Raw genomic sequence first — 18673 nt, 5'->3', positions numbered from 1 at the left:
AACCAAGAGCGTTTTCCTCGCCGCAGTCGCGACCATTTTAACCGGGATTGTGGCGTTCTCCTGAGCAGAGACAGGGAGGGGGGCGCCCCCCCCCATTGGAAACCAGCCCTTTATCTTCACGGCTCTGCTCTGAGTCTAAGCGGAGCCACAGCCAACAGCCCTGCCCCTGCCGGTATCCCCACGTGCCCCTCTGGGGGCAGTGACAGCCCCCCTCCTCCCCCCATCTCACTGGATTTTGTTCCTTTGGCGGTTTTTTTACAAATATCCTGAAACTTTTTAGCAAACTTTAAAAAGCCGATTTCGCCAGGTGGGGTCAGTGGCCAGGGGGCAGCTGGAGACTGCTGAGGCCTCCGGGCATCGGACGGGGGGGGCAGCAGTGGCCCCCCCACTCCTTGCCCCTGGGAGGGGCCCGTTTGGGTCTTGGTGTCTCAGCGGAGGCTACCTAAGACTGAGCTTGGAGCCAAATCTCCTCTCTCCCCGGGGCCAGCCCCAGCTCAGGGAACCTCGGGGCACACGCAGCGGAAGGGGGGGCGATGGGGCGGGGTGCTGGCTCCAGCCCAGGTCGGGCGTGATCCCCACCTGGGCGCTCTGGGCCCCCTGCGTGGAATGAGTCTCAGCCAGGTTCCTAGGAGACAAACGTCTCCGTCACCACGAGCGCCCCCCGCAGCTGGCAGCCCCCTCGCAGCCCGGAGCTGGTGGGGGCAGCTCCCGGGACGGGCTGCCCCGGGGCAGGGGCTAGATGGAGGATTTGGGCTCCCCTGAATCACTGCGCAGGGAAGGGCTGTCATGTCTGCCACCCGGGGAGGGATCGGGCCTGGGGCTGACCTCGGAGCCGTTCTCTCTCCCCCCAAGCCCAATGCTCCCAGCGCCCCCCCCTTTTATTCTGTTTTAACCCCCCAACTCCCTTTTCTTGTCTCATCCGAGTGGAGTCGCTGGCCTGCCCGGGGCTGCGCTGGAATAAAGACCGTGCCGCCCTCCCCCTCCGCCTGCCGTGTGGTCGCTTGCGCCCGGGGGACCCTTTGTACCAATCACAGCGGGCGTCAGCCCCCAAGTCCGGCACCGGAGCAGCTTGTCGTGGCTGAGATCAACCCCCCCCCTTCCCAAGCCCCATAACGAACCCCAGCCCCGTATGCTGGCAGCAGCGTGGCCCCGCTGGGCGTTATACTAGATCGAAGGGGCTGCTGTATACAGCTCCTGCCCGAGTCACACTGAGCTTTAGACGGAAAAATCTCTCCCCTGGGCGGGACGAGGCCCGTCCCCAGGGCACAGTTGCCCCTGCCGCTCAGCGAGCCCCAAGGGGGCACGAACTGCAAAGGGGCAGCGGGGCCCAGGGGGCTGCACTGGGCCGCAGGCAACCCCAGCTCTGTCCCTGACTGGTGGGGCTCTGGGCTGTATCCGAACCCAGGAGCCCGGCCCCTGCTCCTGCCAAGAGACGACAGCGCCCAGGGTGGGTGCAGGGCTGCGGCTTGGGACCAGTCCCCTCCCTCTGCACCTCGGCCAGCGCCCTGCAGGCTGATAGGGGCAGGAAACCTACAGGGACTCGCCCCTTTAGTCTCCTCCCCAGCCCTCCCTTCAGGCCCCAGCCAGGCCCCCTGGGGTGTGGGGGGGAAAGGGGACGGGCTTCGGGGCGACCTGCCTGACCCTTGCCCCGCAGGTACTGGAGAAGCCAGATTTGTGTAGCGAAGGGCAGGGACCGAGACGCTGCGCCAGGTAAGTGCATTTCCTTTCCCCGCTTCTGGGGGGCCAGATCCCCCATGGGGGAGTGGGGGAAGCCCCAGTACTGGCAAAGATTCTGCCAGACAAGAATCAGCCCCCTCCAAGGCTGTCCCCCCCCCACCTCCAAAGTAAACCGAAGGGGGGGCTGGAGCCGGCACCGCTGGCTCTGGCCCTGGGGCAGAGTTGGAAGCTGGTGTTTTTGGACCGGGGCAGGGGGAGGTGTCTGGCACCCGTCCTGGCCAGACGCAGCCCCCCGGGGGGGTCTGCAAAGGGCACCAGGGCGGTTTCCCAGAGGCTCTTCCTGGCGTGTTTGCCCGGTGCCCTCATGGCACGAAGTCAGTGCTAAGGGTGGTGGCAGGGCGCCCCCAGGGAATGCAGCACCTGGCGCGCTCAGGCCCGGCTCTACCCTGCTACAGCTAATAAGTGCACCAACTCGGCAGGTCCCATATGTGTCCTCAGGCTCTCAAGGGGCAGATCTAGCGGGTTGGTAAGACCAGGGGTTGGATGGGAAGCGGCTGGGGTAGGATTCCCGCAGGAGCGTCTAGGCGAGGACCCATTCCTGGGGCTGGTAGCTGGGAGGGTTCCAGGCTGCCCATCGAGCACCTGAGGCGACAGAGCCGTGCCAGTTCTCCTGCTAATCGGGGCAATTCCCAAAGCCCCAGCGCCCGGAGTCATGTGAAAACAAGACGGGCATTTCTACGATTTTAACCCCGTGACACCCAGGTGTCCATCATCTGCCAGGCCAGGGTCATGCCCTGCCCATCCCACACTGGGGCGATTTCCAGGCTGGCTGGAATCGAGGGGGGTGGGGGGCAGCCATGGGACCTGCCCTAGGTATTATGCAAACGGCCAAGTGGATTTACCTTGGGCCCGGACAATTTAGGGGGGGGGCAGCATGGGGGGGACACAGGCGGGAGAAGGATTTGAGATTCCCAGTCACCAGCTCTGCCATGCGGTGGCCTACCCCAGCTCCCCCCCCCCCCCCTTGGCCCTGCTCAGCGCCTGCCCCTTGAGTCCTCCCGCTGGAAGGGCAATAAAGCGGGGGGAGGGAGACGTCTCAGTAGCCTGCGCCTCCCCCCGCCCTGGGAGCGGGACATTGGATGCGGCTGCCCCAGCTCCGGGCTTTTCTGCCTCTGGGGCCCGGAGCCTCCAGCCACTGGGGCCCCAGCTCAGTTCTTGCCCCCCCAGGAGCCAGGGCACAGTCCCACAGCAGCTGCCTGGTTTGACACAGGGCTGGCCTGGCAGGCGGGTGGGGGGAGCCAGGCGCTGGCTTCATGTCTGAGTTATCACCCAGGTGAATCATTAACACCTCGCAATAAAGTACCTGGGCTTGCAAAACTGCCTGTCAAGGACACATGCTCCCCACCCTTCTCCAGGGACAGGGGGGGGGCCTTCCTCAGGATGGGACCTCCCCCCGCCCCCCCGAAACCCCATCCCATCATGCCTCGGTCTGTAATATCATCGTGCGGCTCTGACGCGTCGAATGGACTTGCCGCAGAAATGCAGCCACCTCTGGGGCGAAGCGTGGCAACTCTAGGGAAGGGAAGGGGAACCGAGTGTCTGGCGGGAGCTGGTAATGGGCCAGAGGCATTTTAATAACCCCGAGCCACTCAGACCTCCCGAAAGACGTTGCCTCCAGCAGCACAGCGCCCCCAGCACGCTGGGTGGGACGGGAACCCCAGGGCCTCATTAGCATCAGGCCATGAAGCCAGATTTCTCCCAGGGTGGGGGGTCTCATGTGCCCCTGCTTAGCCTGCAAGACAGGATCTGCAGCGCAGGGGGGCTCAGGCCCGGTCATTATGGTGGGGATTTGACACCCCAGTAATTAGCTTTGTTACCTTGCTCAGACCGGATAGCGGGCGGGGGGCCAAATCTGGGTCTGGGATCCCCGGCTCCACCCTGTCCGGCAGCCTGGAAAGAGACGGTCGGGCAGGTAAAACTGGGGACGCTTTGCCCCCCAGGGCCCAGCTGGGCCAAAGAGCCGCAGGCTGACGGCCCATCTCCTCCTCCCAGCCAGAGGCAGCCCCCCCGCCCCTCCCTGCAGCGGCCCGCGGGCCAGACGTGGCTTCCTGGGCGGGGAGTTCCAAGGCTGCCAAGCAGGAGAAGTTGCACCTTCACCTCCTGGCGCTGCAGCTGATCACTCCACACCTGCGCGCGAGGCCGATGACCAGAACCGAGCCCAGCAGCCGGCGCCCGCTGCTGCCGAGGTGGGTGCAAGACGCCCTGTCCCGGGCCGTTCCGGTCAGTTCCCTCCTGACCCCGGAGAGCAGCCGTCACACACGGTTAGTTTTGTAGCACTCGCTGCGGTGTCCAGCGCTGGCCGGCCTCGTTCTCCCCCGGGGAATGCTCAGCCTGGGGTCTTCGGCCAATCTCGGGGGGGGGGTCTCCCTGCTCTGGCGGCGGCGAGAGACCCCGGCCCATCGCGCTAGGTGCTGTACACCTAGAACAAAGAGAGAACACAGGGCCGGGGGAAGCCCTGGGGAACAATGAGGTGACAATCGCAGTGTCCACATCTCCGAGGGTGGATTTCTGGGTCTGTTCGTACAGCCCTAGCGCAAAGGGGTCTCAGGCAGGACACACATAATACAGCGGTGAGTTCCACAGGCCTGGCGCTGGGTTCCCTTCGTGCCCTGGGGGCAAGGGGCAGCTCCCTGTCTCAGCTGCACACGGCAGTGGGGCCAGCTTGTGAGTCCCAGCGCCGGGGTGTGTGTGTGTCAGAGGGACTGAACGTACGTGTTCACACAAATGTGAGGGGACACGCAGAGCCGGGCCCCTTAATCCAGGCGCTCTGACCCGCTGTCTAACTCAATCAGCACACGCTCCTCACGCCCGCTTCAAATCCCAGCCCAGCTCCCTGCCCGTCGCCTCCGGCTGGCCAGTCCTTGCTGCGAGCCGGGCGAGGGACGAGCCTGCGCCGCTAACCAGCTGCGCTGCCCCACGACTGCGCCTGCTTCGCCGCGGGACAGACACGGCCGGGGAGGAACAGGCAGCAACAGGTGAGTTTTGACTGAGGCTGTTTCCAGGGCTGATTCCCCCGTTCCCTGCGCACTGTCTCTGCTGTTCAGAAATCCCCCTGGGATCCTCATCTTGGAGGGAGCTGCTCTCTGCCTCAGTTTCCCCACATGGAATCCTGGGCTCACTCTCAGCTGCCTTCGCTGGGTGGGGTTGAAAAGACTCAGGTCTCGTCCACACGAGAGAGTTTTAACTCTCCTGGGCCAGTTAAAGCAGCTGCTGGTCTCTCGTTGGGGGGCGTAACACACGGTACTGGTGCAAGGCCCCTTTACACGGGTACAACCACTTCTGCACGACAGCTTCCCCCGGTGGGACACTTCTAACCCCAGGCCTTATTTCTCCAACCACAGCCCAGGCACAGGGGAGAGCGAGTCGCTCACTAGGCAAAGTGCGGGAGGGGAAACTGAGGCATGGAACGAGGGCAGGACCTGCCCACTGTCACCCAGCAGGCCAGAGCCCCACTCCCCTAGGTCCCGGGCCTGGGCTCACTGGACCCACTGCCTCAGGCAGACCAGGCGTCAGCAGAGTAGAGCATTGACTGTCCGGCTCCCACCGTCTCTCTCCCTCCAGCCCCTCCCAGCCCCCCAGGCGAAGCAGTTCCGAGCAGCGGTGGCTGGAGCCGGGCGTTATTTGGCTGTATATATAACAGGCCCGGGGGGGGGCACCTGTTTTAGTGTTTCTTTGGCTTGATTTGGTCCCTGTTCCCCATTAGAACGCCCAGCCCCCCAGGACAGGGGAGACCCCCTCTCCCCTTTACACCACTGGAGAAAACCTGTTCCTCTGACACCACCGGGCAGCCGGGAATGGGACCCAGGAGTCCGAGCTGGTAGCTGCCAGCTCCCTCCAGATGTTCTGCCAGAGTCTGGCCTATTTAGGTCCCGCCTGAGGCCTGGGCTGTACAAACTGGGGCCCAGGGGGGCCACCGGCCGGGTGCTGCCCAGAGCCGTGCGGTAGAACAGGGCACAGGGGAGAGGCCCATTCACCCCCCTCAGCTCTGCCCCCCCTCGTGCCAACAGATCTCCCACTAGGGGGTGCCCCAGGCAGCGCACCTGGCCAGGTGCGACCCCAGCTGACAGCCCCTCCCCGTCCCGCTCGGCACCAGGCTCCCCCCGCCCCCGGATGGACCGGAGGAAGCCGCGGCTGCTGCTGGCCGGACTCTGGGTCGCTGCCCTCCTGCTGCCGGGCGAGTGCCGCCCGCCCCCCAGCCTGCCCGCCTCGGCGCCGGCCCCGCTGGAGGACGCGGAGCAGGAGCAGGGCTACTACCTGCAGCAGCTCTTCGGGCTGTATGGGGAGAACGGCACCTTGTCCTTCCACGGCCTCACCCGCCTGCTGCAGAGCCTGGGCCTGGGCCAGGTGCAGGTGGTGGAGATGGAGCACGAGGCGCTCGGCCACGGGCACGTCAGCCACCTGGACATCCTGGAGGTGCAGGACAACAAGCACCGGCACTCGCACTCGGCCCTGGAGCACGCCGGGGCGGAGCCACCCAGCCTGGGCCCCGAGGGGCGCAGACAGAACGGCACCTCCAGGTACCCGCCGCTGCCCCTCACTCCCGACCCGCAGCCCCCTGCTAGCCCGGCCCTGGGCTCCTCACCCCCACCTCTGCTGGTGCCCCTCACTCCAGACCCGCAGCCCCTGCTAGCCCAGCCCTGGGCTCCCCCCCAGCCCTGCCAGTGCCCCTCATTCCCGACCCGCAGCCCCCTGCTCCCGCCCACCCCCAGCCCTGCCGGTGCCCCTCACTCCCGACCCGCAGCCCCCTGCTCCCGCCCACCCCCAGCCCTGCCGGTGCCCCTCACTCACGTCTCGCAGCCCCCTGCTAGCCCAGCCCTGGGCTCCTCACCCCCAGCCCTGCCAGTGCCCCTCACTCCCGACCCACAGCCCCTGCTAGCCCGGCCCTGGGCTCCCGCCCACCCCCAGCCCTGCCGGTGCCCCTCACTCCCGACCCGCAGCCGCTCGATATTCCAGTCCTGCCGCTGCCCATCAGTCCCAGTCATCCCCACCCGGCCCCGGGCTGCAGCTGGGAACTGGGAATTCGTTGTTGTTCGTTTCTTTCAGGCCAGGATCCCCTGGAAGGAACCAGCCAGAGACCATCCGTCTGCACCAGGCTGACCCGACGCCCAGGCTGCGAGCTGCCTCCGGGGGCACCCTCCCGCCCTCGGACACAGAAGGGCCCAGCGCCACCTGCCCCCCAGGGCACCCTGGGAGCAGAAGCGACCCTGACCAGACCCCCCCAGCCCCGCCCCGCCTGACCCTGCTGGAGCGGGTGCTGGCCCTGGACCACTCCGTCGCCGACCACCTGCACGAGGATGTGAGGGGGGGCTGCACTGCGGTTCTCAGACCCTCTGGGGTTTAAAGGGGAGGGGTTCTGAAGGGGGGGCCAGACATCCTCAGCCAGAGGGGTGGGGGTCTCAGTGCTGACCAGCCTGGCTCTAACCCCATGCCCCGCCGCGCCGGGAACGGAACCCAGGCGTCCTGGCCCCACAGGCCTCTGCTACTCACTAGACAGCCCCTGCGTCCTAGCAATTTGGGGTTTGGGAGGGCAGGTGGGTTACGCCCCTTCCCCAGGTGGCCTCACTAACCCCCGCTGTCCGTCCCCCCCAAAGTGTCTCAACGTGACGCAGCTGCTGGTGAACTTCGGGCTGAATGCCGGCTCCCAGATCACGCCCGAGCAGTTCACGCTGCTGTGCCCGGCCCTGCTCTACCAGATTGACAGCCGGGTCTGCATCCGGCACCACGACCAGCTGACACCCGAGCCCCTGGGGCGGGCGCTGTGGCCAGGTAACACCCTCCCCTCCCCCACCCCTGCCCAGGGCCAGGGCCTTGGGAAGGGGCAGCCACCCCGATGGGGAAACCGAGGCACAGAGCGGGGAGAGGACAGGCGCTGGGAGCCTCTCCTTGTGCCAAGGGATTTGCCTGCCCTGTGGCTTTGCCAAACCCCCAGGGTGTCGGGGGGGGGGGGGAGGGGATAGAGCCCAGCCCCCCCAGCTGCCTCACCCTGCTTCCTCTTGCAGTTCTAGGCTGGGGCTTCCTGGCCATCACGCTCATCAGCCTGCCCTCGGCGCTGGCCCTCCTGCTGGTGCCTTTCCTCGGCCGCGACTTCGGCCGCCTCCTGCTGGCCTTCCTGGTGGCGCTGGCCGTGGGGACGCTGTGCGGGGACGCCCTCCTTCACCTGTGGCCGCACGTATGTATGGGCTCGCCGGGCCCGCCAGCGCCCGGCCCGCAGCCGGGCAGGCCCGAGCTGGAAAGCCTGGGACCGGGGAAGCACCCATGGGAGGCGGCGGGAGACGAGGTCGTCTGTGGCTCCATCCAGCGGAGCGTCTGCATCGCAGCCAGGGAGCCCATCGCCCCCCCCAGCCCCCCGCCTATCCCAGCTTGGCACCTGGGCAGCGTCCCGAACCACCGGCCATCCCGCCCCCCCTCCCAGAGCCCCCCCATTGAATCCCCCCGATTTCTCCCTGCCCCCCGGCTCTGGGAGCCCCCGAGAGGGACCCCGGGCTCCCCTCCCTCCTTCTGCGTTTAGGCCCAAGTGAGGCACCAGGAAACCCCGCGGGAGCAGCAGGACTCGGTGCTGAAGGGGCTGTCGGTCCTGGGGGGCATTTACGTCTTGTTCCTCATCGAACACCTCCTGGGCACGCTGAAGCAGAGACGGAGCCGGCCGGTAAGAGCTCGTGGGTCGCCCCTGGCTGGCCGGGAGCCCGCCTAGGGCAGGGGGCTGGACGGAGGGTGGGACAGCAGGGGGCGCCCTTCCCATCAGCGCCCTGGGGCAATGCCAGGGGGCACCGTGCTGCCGGCTTCCGGATGGGCCCCAATGCCGCGGGGGGGGGGGGGGGGGGGCTGCAGGCCCAGGCCCCACCGGGGTCAGCACCTGCTGGGGGGGGGGGGGGGTGAGGGGGGTGGCGCTGCCTGTCCGAGGCAGCTACGTGGTGACGGCACATCTGCTACTGCTGCGTCCCGGCTCCCTGGGCCCGTCCCGGCATCGGGTGCGTCCAGCACCGTGGCCCACAAGCGCCTGGTTTGCGCCCATCTAGGATAACGCGGGTGGGGCCCAGCCCAGGTGTCTCCCACACCCCGCGGCCGTGATGCCCCGAGCCAGCCGGGCCCTGGCCCGTCGGGCAGCTTTCAGCTCTCGCCGTTGCTTTCCCGCCCGCAGAGCCGCGCCGCGGGAAGGAGCCCCGCTCTGGATGCAGACGGAAACCGCGGCTTGACCCTGCGGGCATCGGCGCCTTCCCCAGGTGAGCCCGGAGCTGTCACTCGCTCCTGCCCCCTGCCCTGAGGCTGGAGAAGCCAGAAGCTGCCCCCGCCCCCAGCCAGTGCCCCTGCCCCGCTCCCCACAGCGCCCCCTGCTGGGAGAGGCCAGCACAGAGGCAGCTGTCTGGGCCGCCCGATCTCTCCAGTCCGGCACTTCCCTGCAGCCTGGTCCCCAGCCCCAGCCCCCGTTCCCCCGCCGGCTCGGGGCTGCTACCAGCCTGCGGCTACTCTTCCGAAGGCACAGAAGCCGAATCGCAGCGTCTGACGGCCCCGGGGCCGCGCAGCGACAGCCTCGGCCGGGGAGAGGAGGGGGCGAGGCAGCCAGCGCCGAGCGCGGACGGACAGACGGAGGAGCTGAGCCACCACGGACACTCGCATGGCCCGGCGGCCGGCGGCGCCGACATTACCTGGATGGTCATCCTGGGGGACGGGATACACAACCTGACGGATGGGCTGGCCATCGGTAAGGGGGCGGGGGCAGGAGCCACCCCGGGGCCGGGGCATCGGCTTCCTGGTGCCAATTGGCTTCTCGTTCCCGCAGGGGCTGCGTTTTCCGAGGGCATCTCCAGCGGCTTGAGCACCACGGTCGCCGTCTTCTGCCATGAACTGCCCCACGAGCTCGGTAAGTCTCGTAGCAGTGTGGCACGGCGGGCACAGCCCCCCCCCCAGCCACGCCAGCTGCCTGGCATCCCACACGCTCTCACCTGCCGCTTCCCTCGCTCCGGCAGGCGACCTGGCCATGTTGCTGCAGGCAGGCCTGCCCGTCAAGAGAGTGCTTCTCTCCAACCTCGTGTCGGCCTTCCTGGCGTACCTGGGCATGGCGGTGGGCACGGTGGTCAGCCAGGGCACCTCGCCAATCACCCCCTGGATCTTCTCCATCACAGCGGGCATCTTTCTCTACGTGGCGCTGGTGGACATGGTAAGGGGGGGGCTGGCTCCGGTACTGCTTCGCCAGGCGGGTGCTGGTCCTGGGCGACGTCTGCAGCTCGGCTGGGTTCGCGGCAGATCCCGGTGCCAACCCAGCGAGGCTGCCGAGGCCACCCGCCGGGCACCGTGCTGCCCCCTCGCCCAGTGCGTCGTCTCGTGTCTCACACGGCGATCGGCAGCTCTTTGGCGCGGGGGCGGTTTTGGCTCTGGGTTTGCCCAGCCCCTGGTGCCGCGGGGTCCTGTCCCACGCCTGCGGCTCTGGGGACCGCCAATCATCCCGAAGAACGAGTGTAGGGCCGGCGCCGGCTTTGAGAGAGAAAAATCTCCAGGTGGGAACGCTCTGAACTGGGTTTGCTACATCCCGAGAACAGCTCCCCCCAGCATAACCCTAATGCCACCCCCGTTGCCTGCATCAAGGGCCTGGCACTGCCTTGAACGGCCGCTTTAGGCTTCCCAGGCGGCACAGGCTTCTCAACTGGCTAGCCAGAGGGCAGGCCAAGCGAGTCAGTGCCTGGCACGGGCCCGCCCAGGGCTCTGGGGTTATCCCCTCCCCGTGTCGGCGGAGCTGTTGGCTCACAGGTTTCTGGTTTCCCTGCAGCTGCCCGAGATGCTGCGGCGAAGCTCCGGCGGGAACAGGAAGGGGCCCGTGACGTATTTCGCCCTCCAGAACCTGGGCTTTCTCCTGGGGGCGGCCATCATGCTGTGCATCGCCCTCTTTGAAGGGCAGATGAGCTTCCGTGTGGATCTGTAACACGGGGGTGGCCACACGGCTCGCCGAACTCGGATGGGACGGGGCCGAGGTTCCGGGCACCCCCTGCCCCATGGTTGCTTCGCAGAGAACTAGGACCCTGGACTCTCTTCCTGCTGACGGCGGGTGTGTGACACCCAGGGCAGCCCCCCACTCTGTTTGCTCCACATCCCCTGGGGGCAAGCGTGGGTCGTGACTTGGGGGGGCCCGGAGCTGACTGGTGCGGAAGAGGGGCAGCGTTTTGCTGTTCAGTACAGGGAGGAGAGCGTGTGGCCAGCACAATCCCCTACCCCCCTTTCCATGAGGACACTGCCGTTCAGTCTCAGCGTCTGCCCGACGTTTCGGTATGTCGCGTGCACGAGGCCAGGCTGGCCCCCGAGCGAGTCTTGGCGTTTCGGAGAGGGAAACGCAGCCGATCCGTGGGCGATTTTGGGGCGGGGTGTAGGAGATGTCGCTAAAGGGGGCAGAATGGAGCATTTCGGAGGCGGGGGAAGCGCCAGAGTCCGATGGGAGCCAACAGCCCCACGCAGAGGGTGCGTTCATCGCCGGGAGGAGACGTTCATTTGGGGAGTGGACACAGGAACTCTTACCTTCACCACCATCCGGAGACAAGCGGCAGCGCTCCTCCCTCCTTCCGCTCCACCGCCTGGGACAGAACCTCCGAAATCTGCTGGGCAGCTAACGGTTTAACCGAACGGAACGAAAAGAATCCAGCCCCCCTCCTGCGCCTGCCCACTGAAACTATGGTTCTGCAGGCTGCTGCGAGTTACCAGACCAGTTTCCCCACCTAGCCTCTGCCAACAGCTTCTGTAAGGACTAAATCCAGTTTAATTGGACTGGGGGGGTCAGGAAACCAGAATTCCGTTCCCAGCTCTGCCACTGACTTTCCTGAGTGAACCTGGACAACTCCCCCCCCCCCCCGTGCCTCAGTTTCCCCATCTGTAAAACAGACATGATGATTCTGCCCTGCTTTGAGATCTGATCTACGGCTGAAAAGTGCTGCAGGAGAGCCCCCCTCCTCCCCCCCGGGCCCGATCCCGCTGGCGCTAACCCCCAGGGGTGGGCGGTGGGAAAGGAGGACGGGCGAGGAAGTAGAAGCAATAGCATTTTAATAAACATAATTGATTCAAAGCCACAATATGAAGAACAGGACTTGGTTGCAGCATACATTGTATAAAATAGATCAAGTCTGAATGCTTTTATTTTTAGTTCCTCCCACCCCCCCCCCGGTCCCCCCCAACTGATGCAGGATTTCTCAAAATACACACATGGAACATCTCCGACAAAAAGGAAACGTGGGAGTGGGGCAAGGCAAAGGGGTGGCATTCACGCTGTGGGGGTGGATGGCTTCTTGGGTGGTTTCCTTATTCAATTTCACAGCCCCACGAGGGGGTTTAACAGCTTTGGGTTTCCCTTGACAAACAGGATTTTGTATTTGTTTAAATTTCCTCCACAGAGACAAGTGCTTGGTTGGTCAGGACTTGATGTCGGCGCCCCCCTGGGTGCCGGGTTGTACGGGAGGGGAGAGAAACCAGCGTGGCCCAAATCTTGCCAAGCCAGGCACCTGCAGCCTCTCGCCCCCGGGGGGGGGACCTAGGAGAGGGTTTCACACCTTTTTTTCCTTTTTAAATGTTAATTGCACATCAAAACTCTGCTGTATTTCATGCCGCGTCCCTGCAGGGTCCCATGCACCTCTGCCGGTAAAGCAGTCGTCCCAATACTCCACCCGCCCACCCGTCAACCGGCAGGGCAGTTTTTGTGCTTTAAACCAGCGGAGGAAGGAAGAATTAACTGGTTCAGGGGGCTGGGGGGGGGGAGATACAGTTGAAGTCTCTTCCAAAGATTGGTCCAGGCCTTGCCCATATACCTGCCCTCTGCTGATATTGCGGGGGGGAGGGGCGTGTTTCACAGAGTGCTCCCGCGGGAATACTCTAGCATCTCAGACCTCTCTAGTTCACGCATGCGCCTCTCCCCTACCTGCTGAAATTAAAAGGCGTTCCAATTAAGTTGCCCTGCACCATGACCTCCAATTAAGGCCCCCGTCTATTAGGAACAACACCTCCACCACACGCTGGGTTTTGCTCGGCAGGTTCCAGGTTCAGTGCTCTGAAGGGGAAAAATTCCAGGGAACAAAAAGCCTCTTTTATTTCAAAAACCAAACCAAACCCCAGCGGCTGTTAAACACAATGAGCAGAGGCCAGCGCCGGTGGGGGTCAGTGCTTTCCAGGAAGGGGAACGTGACGCAGGGGGGCTGTGGCGAAGGAGAACGTTCTCAGTGGAAGTTTCCCCAGCAGCTCTTTGGCTGGATCGGCCCCGCCCCAGCAACACAGCCAGCTGCTTGGGATGTCAGGAGTTTGTCAGCCCTAGGATCCGGGGGTGGGATTTCAGAGGCAAGAAAGCATTCTACACGTCCGTGAGCCATTCTGTTTATTGCAAGAGGTAGGTGTGAACAGTGCAGTGAAGTCTAAAATTAAACAGCTTTTTTGTATTTCCAACCATCTCAAATACACAACACCCAACGTCCCCCCCCCGATGACGTAAAATTCACACACGATGCAGCCACCTCCCCGCCACACGCCCCAACCCCTCCACAGTGACCGACCGGGTCCCCACTTGCTAACTTCTAGCGCCAATCCAGTTCAGTCAGGTCCCAAATGTACCTCACTGAACTGAAATGAACGTGCTGGGGGAGGGGGGAGAGAAATACATCCAAGCGTCTGCCCTAAGCTCACGCACGCTGGGGACACCTGGTTAAAGTGCACGCCCTCAGGCCGCGCCAGCTTCTGGGGGCCAGGTAGGGAGCCCCTCCTGGTACTCTCAATTTGTGAGGAGTGCTGAGCTAACTCCTCAGGGGGGGATCTGTAAGCCCCCCCGCACAATGACTAACCCTCTCCTTAGAGCTCCCCAGATGGATCTTCCAGCTGGGCCGGCCCAGCGCTCTGGCATCTGTGCAGCCGGAAATGGAAACCACAGGAACACCAGTGTGAAAGAAGCCAGGAAAACACCCCAAAGCCTGAGCGCTGAGCCCCCGCAAACCCCACGGCAGCCAACAAGCCACGAAACTGGTGCTAGAAATCACAGGCTGCTTTCAGTCTATTGCCAATAGGTCCCGTGGGTGCTGGCTCCCCGGGCCTCCTTCAGACCGCCGAGGGGAACTTAGCGTCTGAGGTGATACCCCCCTGCCTGTAAATGCAACAAGCCTGTGTGACGCTGCTGGGCCCAGCGTCCTCTGCAACACCACAAAGCCACACCGATCTACCGACCTGGGCTGAGATGCCTGCTTCTGTCTCGTCCCCACACGCTGCGGAAACCCCTGGCGCCTCGTCTCCCGCCCGCAGCGCTTATGGGTCAAGGCGGCAGCAAGTCCATTTCAGTCAGCGCCATCTTTGTCCCCGCTGGGGGCTGGATCCGCCACTCGCCCTCGAGGTGAATTTGCTCCCTGAAGACCAGAACCACCATGGGTCTGGAACACGGATCTTCAAACAGTCCGAAAGATCACCAGCCGGCGAACCAGCTACCAACCAGCTGCCCGGGAGCGCGACTTGCTGACTTCGGGGCCAGGACAGGAGAAGTAGAGGCAAAGGAAGTCAAGGGTCCGGGGTGTAAGGATGAGCTCTCTCCCAGCTGCACTAAGCCAATCCAAGTCAGGATGTGTTAAAAGCACCATCCTCCATGTTACACTAAGCCCTAAAGGCAGAAAATCGGTCGACGCAGGATGCACCTCTCGTGTTAAAGGCAACCACGGTGGCTATCAGCTCATGCCGACGCTGCCTGTGGGCAAAGTTTGGGGGGGGAAAATCCCCCTGCTGCCCATATTAATCAAACTGTATTGACTAGAAACTCACTGAGCGCGGGTCTAAACATCCATGGACAACAACTGCCGGGGAAGGGGAGAGGAATGAGAAATGGTTCCGGGGAGATTCAAGTCAAAACCACATGCCGCGTTTCTGCTCTAGGGCGTGAGGTGTGTCGGCAGAGAGAGAGGGGCCTGGGGAGGGTAGGAGATCCACCCCCCGCGGGCGATGGATAGGCAGCATCACACGTCATGCATCTCACACCACACAGCACGTTCTATGAAACGGACGCACAAGACGCGTTTGTTACAGGACATAAAGAACACACCTAACCACTGTACATGCTGTCACACACCACACAGGGGTATTGTCGGGGGATGTCCGGAGAGCAATGTGTATTGTATTCACCTTGGACGCACCAATACAAGTGCAAACTAGAGGGTTTCAGCGCGCCCTGAAGGGGATAAGAGACAGTGGACTCCAGCAGCGAAGGCTCAGTGAATTGGGACTGAAATTATCTGAGTTCTACAGCGAATGTTACCGTTCCGACGGCAATTCCAACAGGCAGGCAGGGGCTTCCTTCCCAGCCCGCCTTCCTCTCCACCCAAATTCCCAGCCAGCACCTGCACTTTCAGAGAGAACTTTTGTGAATCCCCTACTGCTGCCCCAAGTACAGCGCGGAGTGAAGAACCTGCAAGATTCAGCCGACGTCTATTGCTTTAGCGAGAGAGACGTTGGAGGCGACAGTTCCGGCAGACTGCCCCCTCCCGCCCCAGTTTGGCACATCTGCGACAAACAGAACAGAAGGAAATAAAGTTACTCCCATTTCTCCTTCCCCCCCCACCTCCTCTCCTGTTTTCAGATCAACTTATTTAGCAGGAGTAACTACTGCAACCAAGCTTGGAGAATTCCTTAAAAATCCAGTTCCTAACAGGCCTGCAACAGAGCAGCTACGGTACGGAGCAGAAAAAGGGGCTGGCCGGAGGGTCATTTAACCAATACTGACACTACAAAGCAAGATTTTTGGGTTGGGGGAGAGACAGGACAGAAAAATACACAGAGATTGTCAAGACCGAACTGGTCCAAAAGCAGAAATTCTGAAGGTAGGTCGCTAGAGATCAACAAACCCAATGGGAGACGGGGTGTAATTCATTTTTCCTAAGCAGACAATGAGCGTAAACTTTACAACTCTCCTCTCCACACAGGTGCACAAGAAAGAAAAGGACAGTGAAGAACTAACCGCCTGAATTAAAGAGAGGTCCTGAAAGTGCTTTGATTTGGAATCTTACTTTATATCTAAGCAAGTTACTGGCAAGATGTGCATGGAGCAAGATTCCAATCTTCCAGCAGACGGATTGGAGAATCCAGGGCATTCGGTTACCCTTGCTAAATAGCAAAGTTGGAGCCTTGTAAACAAAACACACCCCTCAACTCTCTGCCCTTTCCCCAGTCACACAACGAAGCCTGGTGTCAAAACCAATGCTAGCCGTGTTTGAGGTTTCCCAGGCAAGTTTACAGGAATTGTTTTGCAGAGTGGTGTTAATCTTGCCAGAGGTAACTCACAGCAGCATGATTCTCTGACAAAATCCCCTTAACTGCAGGCATATCAGGGAAACGGTACCGTTAACAAGGAGCATTTGAAGGGACAGTGCGGACTACAAATCTAGTCAATTTCAAACCAAAAATGTCAAGTAGTTTCATGTCCCACAGCTGCCCCTGAGCTCCCCTGGCAGGTTTTGTGGTTTGACCACCATATTTTCTCTCTTTAAAGAATACTTTTCTCTCCTCCGCACAAACAGAAGAAACTGACCGGAACCAAAGAGAGAAATATATTCTTCTTCTGATCTGCCTTATACTCATCATGGGTGAAATTGACTTAAGCAGCACAAAGACCTCCTACTGCTGTTCGGCACAGGGTGAAACGCTCTGTAACAAAGCAAGCAAAGAAAGAGGTTTAAAGACAGAAGCATTGGGTGCTGCCCCTCTGACACTGGGTTGAGCCAATGTGGACACCTCTCCCATCTATTTGCTAAGCAGCTCTTTTTGAGAGAGGAATTTAGTGGCATGGGTATTGTTAGGTAAAGACGTCTCTAAGAAAGCATGCAGCTCGGGAGGAAACAAGATTCCTGCTACATATTGCTGGCTTTCGTCTTTGATTTTGAAATACCTCCTTAAAGAAGGAAGCAGGAGAAAGCTATGGGAGCCCTAAGGCCAAAAATAAAATAGAAACTTGACAAATCTGTAGGGATGAGACAAACCCTAAAATCCAGAACAGATCTGGCAAGCAGAAGTTTCCCTAGCATGCTGAGTGGAGGGGGGATGGACAAGGTGCTGATCTGACAGAGTGGGAAGCTAAGCTGATGCAGGACAGAGACAGCACTTGACATCCTCCACGGACAGAGGAGCCTTTTAATTTTCGGTTTTAAGGGAGGAGGATACAGACTTAAAAAAAAAAAATCCAAACCCAAATCAAAACCATTGTCAAAGGAGGGAAGATAGAAGCTGGCACATAGCTATTTTCAGTGCAATTTTCAATCCTGTATTTACACGATATGACGATTCTAGTGAGGGACTCCAACAAGCTGCTACAGACGCCTGACGCACTATGCTCCAGGTAAGCCCATCTGCACACGGTGGCTTGCCGATGGCAGCGACGGCCCTGCGTTCTGGTGCGAGCTGCCAATGCTGCACTGAATAAGGTGGCAAAACTGCCAAGCACTCATTGGCTTGGCCACTTAATGCAGGGCTGCTCTGGGTTTCACTGCCCAGGTTTGACTCGATGCACCGCCTTGGATGGCAAAGCAGCGTGTCCTGAAAGCACGGCATGACTACAGACCACATACACTACTGCAGCCCCCCCCGAAAAGCAGTGTGGGGGAGAAGGGGCCCTTCGGGTTGGGGGCTACGGACCTTCTCAGTGACATTTGCCCCTCACAGGCATCCCAAGGCTGTAGGTTGGTTTTGGTTTTTTGCAGCGTCTAAATTCAGATGCAATCATGTCGCAAAGCCAGCGGTGCTGCCGATCTGTTAGCAAAGCACCCCAAATCCCCAATGTTAAAGAGCCCTGTTTCCTCAAGCCAACGACTCGGGGGAGCTGAGAGGCAATGCTAGGACCCCAAAGGGGTGAACTCTGATCAGGCTGCAAAATCTGTTCCCTCGATCTCGTGTGTGTGTGTGAGGATCCCACTATTCAACCCAACCTGCCAGAAACCCTTTTAAATCCAGGTGGGGTTTTTGGTCTATCTTTGGTGCCTGCTTTTGTTTGTGGGAGGCTAAAAGAGAAGGAAAATCATCGTAGATTTCCACTCTCCATTTTTCCATATACCCTCCAAATCCTTCCACCTCCACGGGGGGGGGGGGGGGGAGGGCTTCCCTCCACCCCCACCCCCTTTACCACCCCCATCTATTTATTTGAAATCTACAGTGGACTGTGGGGGCCCGAGACAGGGGTTCTGCCCCCTCTATCGAACGAAGACCGACCTGGTTGTTCCCTACCCTCGCCCGTGCTGCAAGGCATGTGGTGGCAAAAAGGTTTTGCAGTTTCTAGATCCCTGGAGCGGTCGGGCTGCCTGACGCGGTTTTAAGAAAAGCCCCTTGTGGCAAGCCGGGGCTAGCGGCTTAACGTCGCCTGCTGCCTCCGAACTGCAGAAAGAAACAATGAGAGGGATGCGAGGGAGAATCCTACAGAACAAGGAGGGGGCAAGTCGGCAGATTCAAATGCCGGCAGGCCCCTATTCGGGGCCTGCTGCGCTTCGGGCCACGGTTCTCCGCAAAAAGCCGACACCCCCCCCCCCCCGTCCACACCCCCAGGGAATTGACAGTTCCAAGCAACTTCCAAACACTCACCTCCCCCCCCGCAGCAAAAAACTAAAAATGAAAACAGCAGCCGTTTTGGTTAGTACCTTCAAGTAGAACAACAAGAAAAAGCCTTTTTGGAATCAAGACAGATTTCGAAGCAGAAATCCGGTTCCATGAAAATGCCCTCTTGCCCACCAGAACCGCAACGCTCGCGTGGGGACCGGGTGAGGGGCAGTTCCAAGGTACCCAGACCCCCCCCGAATATTGGCTAAGGCTCCCAGTGTCACCCCAGAGGGATGCTCAAACTGAAGAACTGGCCGTGTTGATTTATTTTTTTTGGTCATCTCCTAACGTTCCTTGCGTGCATCACCGTAGCTCAAGTATTGCTTTTATGGGACGCTTCTCTTCTCCCGAACAAGCCGGATTTCACAGT

At 61.4% G+C, this 18673-nt stretch overlaps 1 protein-coding gene across 1 annotated transcript; it reads left to right on the top strand.

Moving 5' to 3' along the window:
- Positions 1-5847: 5847 nt before the first annotated feature.
- On the top strand, positions 5848-10651 carry SLC39A5 (solute carrier family 39 member 5). The gene is made up of 10 exons (XM_065419736.1): positions 5848-6254; positions 6781-7033; positions 7329-7503; positions 7737-7906; positions 8246-8383; positions 8876-8957; positions 9212-9436; positions 9515-9595; positions 9702-9892; positions 10499-10651. The coding sequence occupies exons 1-10, from the start codon at positions 5848-5850 to the stop codon at positions 10649-10651; spliced, it is 1875 nt and encodes a 624-aa protein (XP_065275808.1).
- Positions 10652-18673: the final 8022 nt, after the last annotated feature.

This window comes from Emys orbicularis, chromosome 19 (assembly GCF_028017835.1).
Source record: "Emys orbicularis isolate rEmyOrb1 chromosome 19, rEmyOrb1.hap1, whole genome shotgun sequence".
NCBI lineage: Eukaryota > Metazoa > Chordata > Testudines > Emydidae > Emys > Emys orbicularis.
Note: the sequence above shows the minus strand (reverse complement) of the source record. Positions and strands in the feature narration are given on the sequence as shown.

Bases quoted from the DNA above. Each gene is read 5' to 3' on its own strand.
- SLC39A5 (XM_065419736.1), top strand. From the start codon at position 5,848: ATGGACCGGAGGAAGCCGCGGCTGCTGCTGGCCGGACTCTGGGTCGCT. The intron at 6,255-6,780 runs GTACCCGCCGCT...CGTTTCTTTCAG, and splicing joins AGACAGAACGGCACCTCCAG to GCCAGGATCCCCTGGAAGGA. The intron at 9,893-10,498 runs GTAAGGGGGGGG...GTTTCCCTGCAG, and splicing joins ACGTGGCGCTGGTGGACATG to CTGCCCGAGATGCTGCGGCG.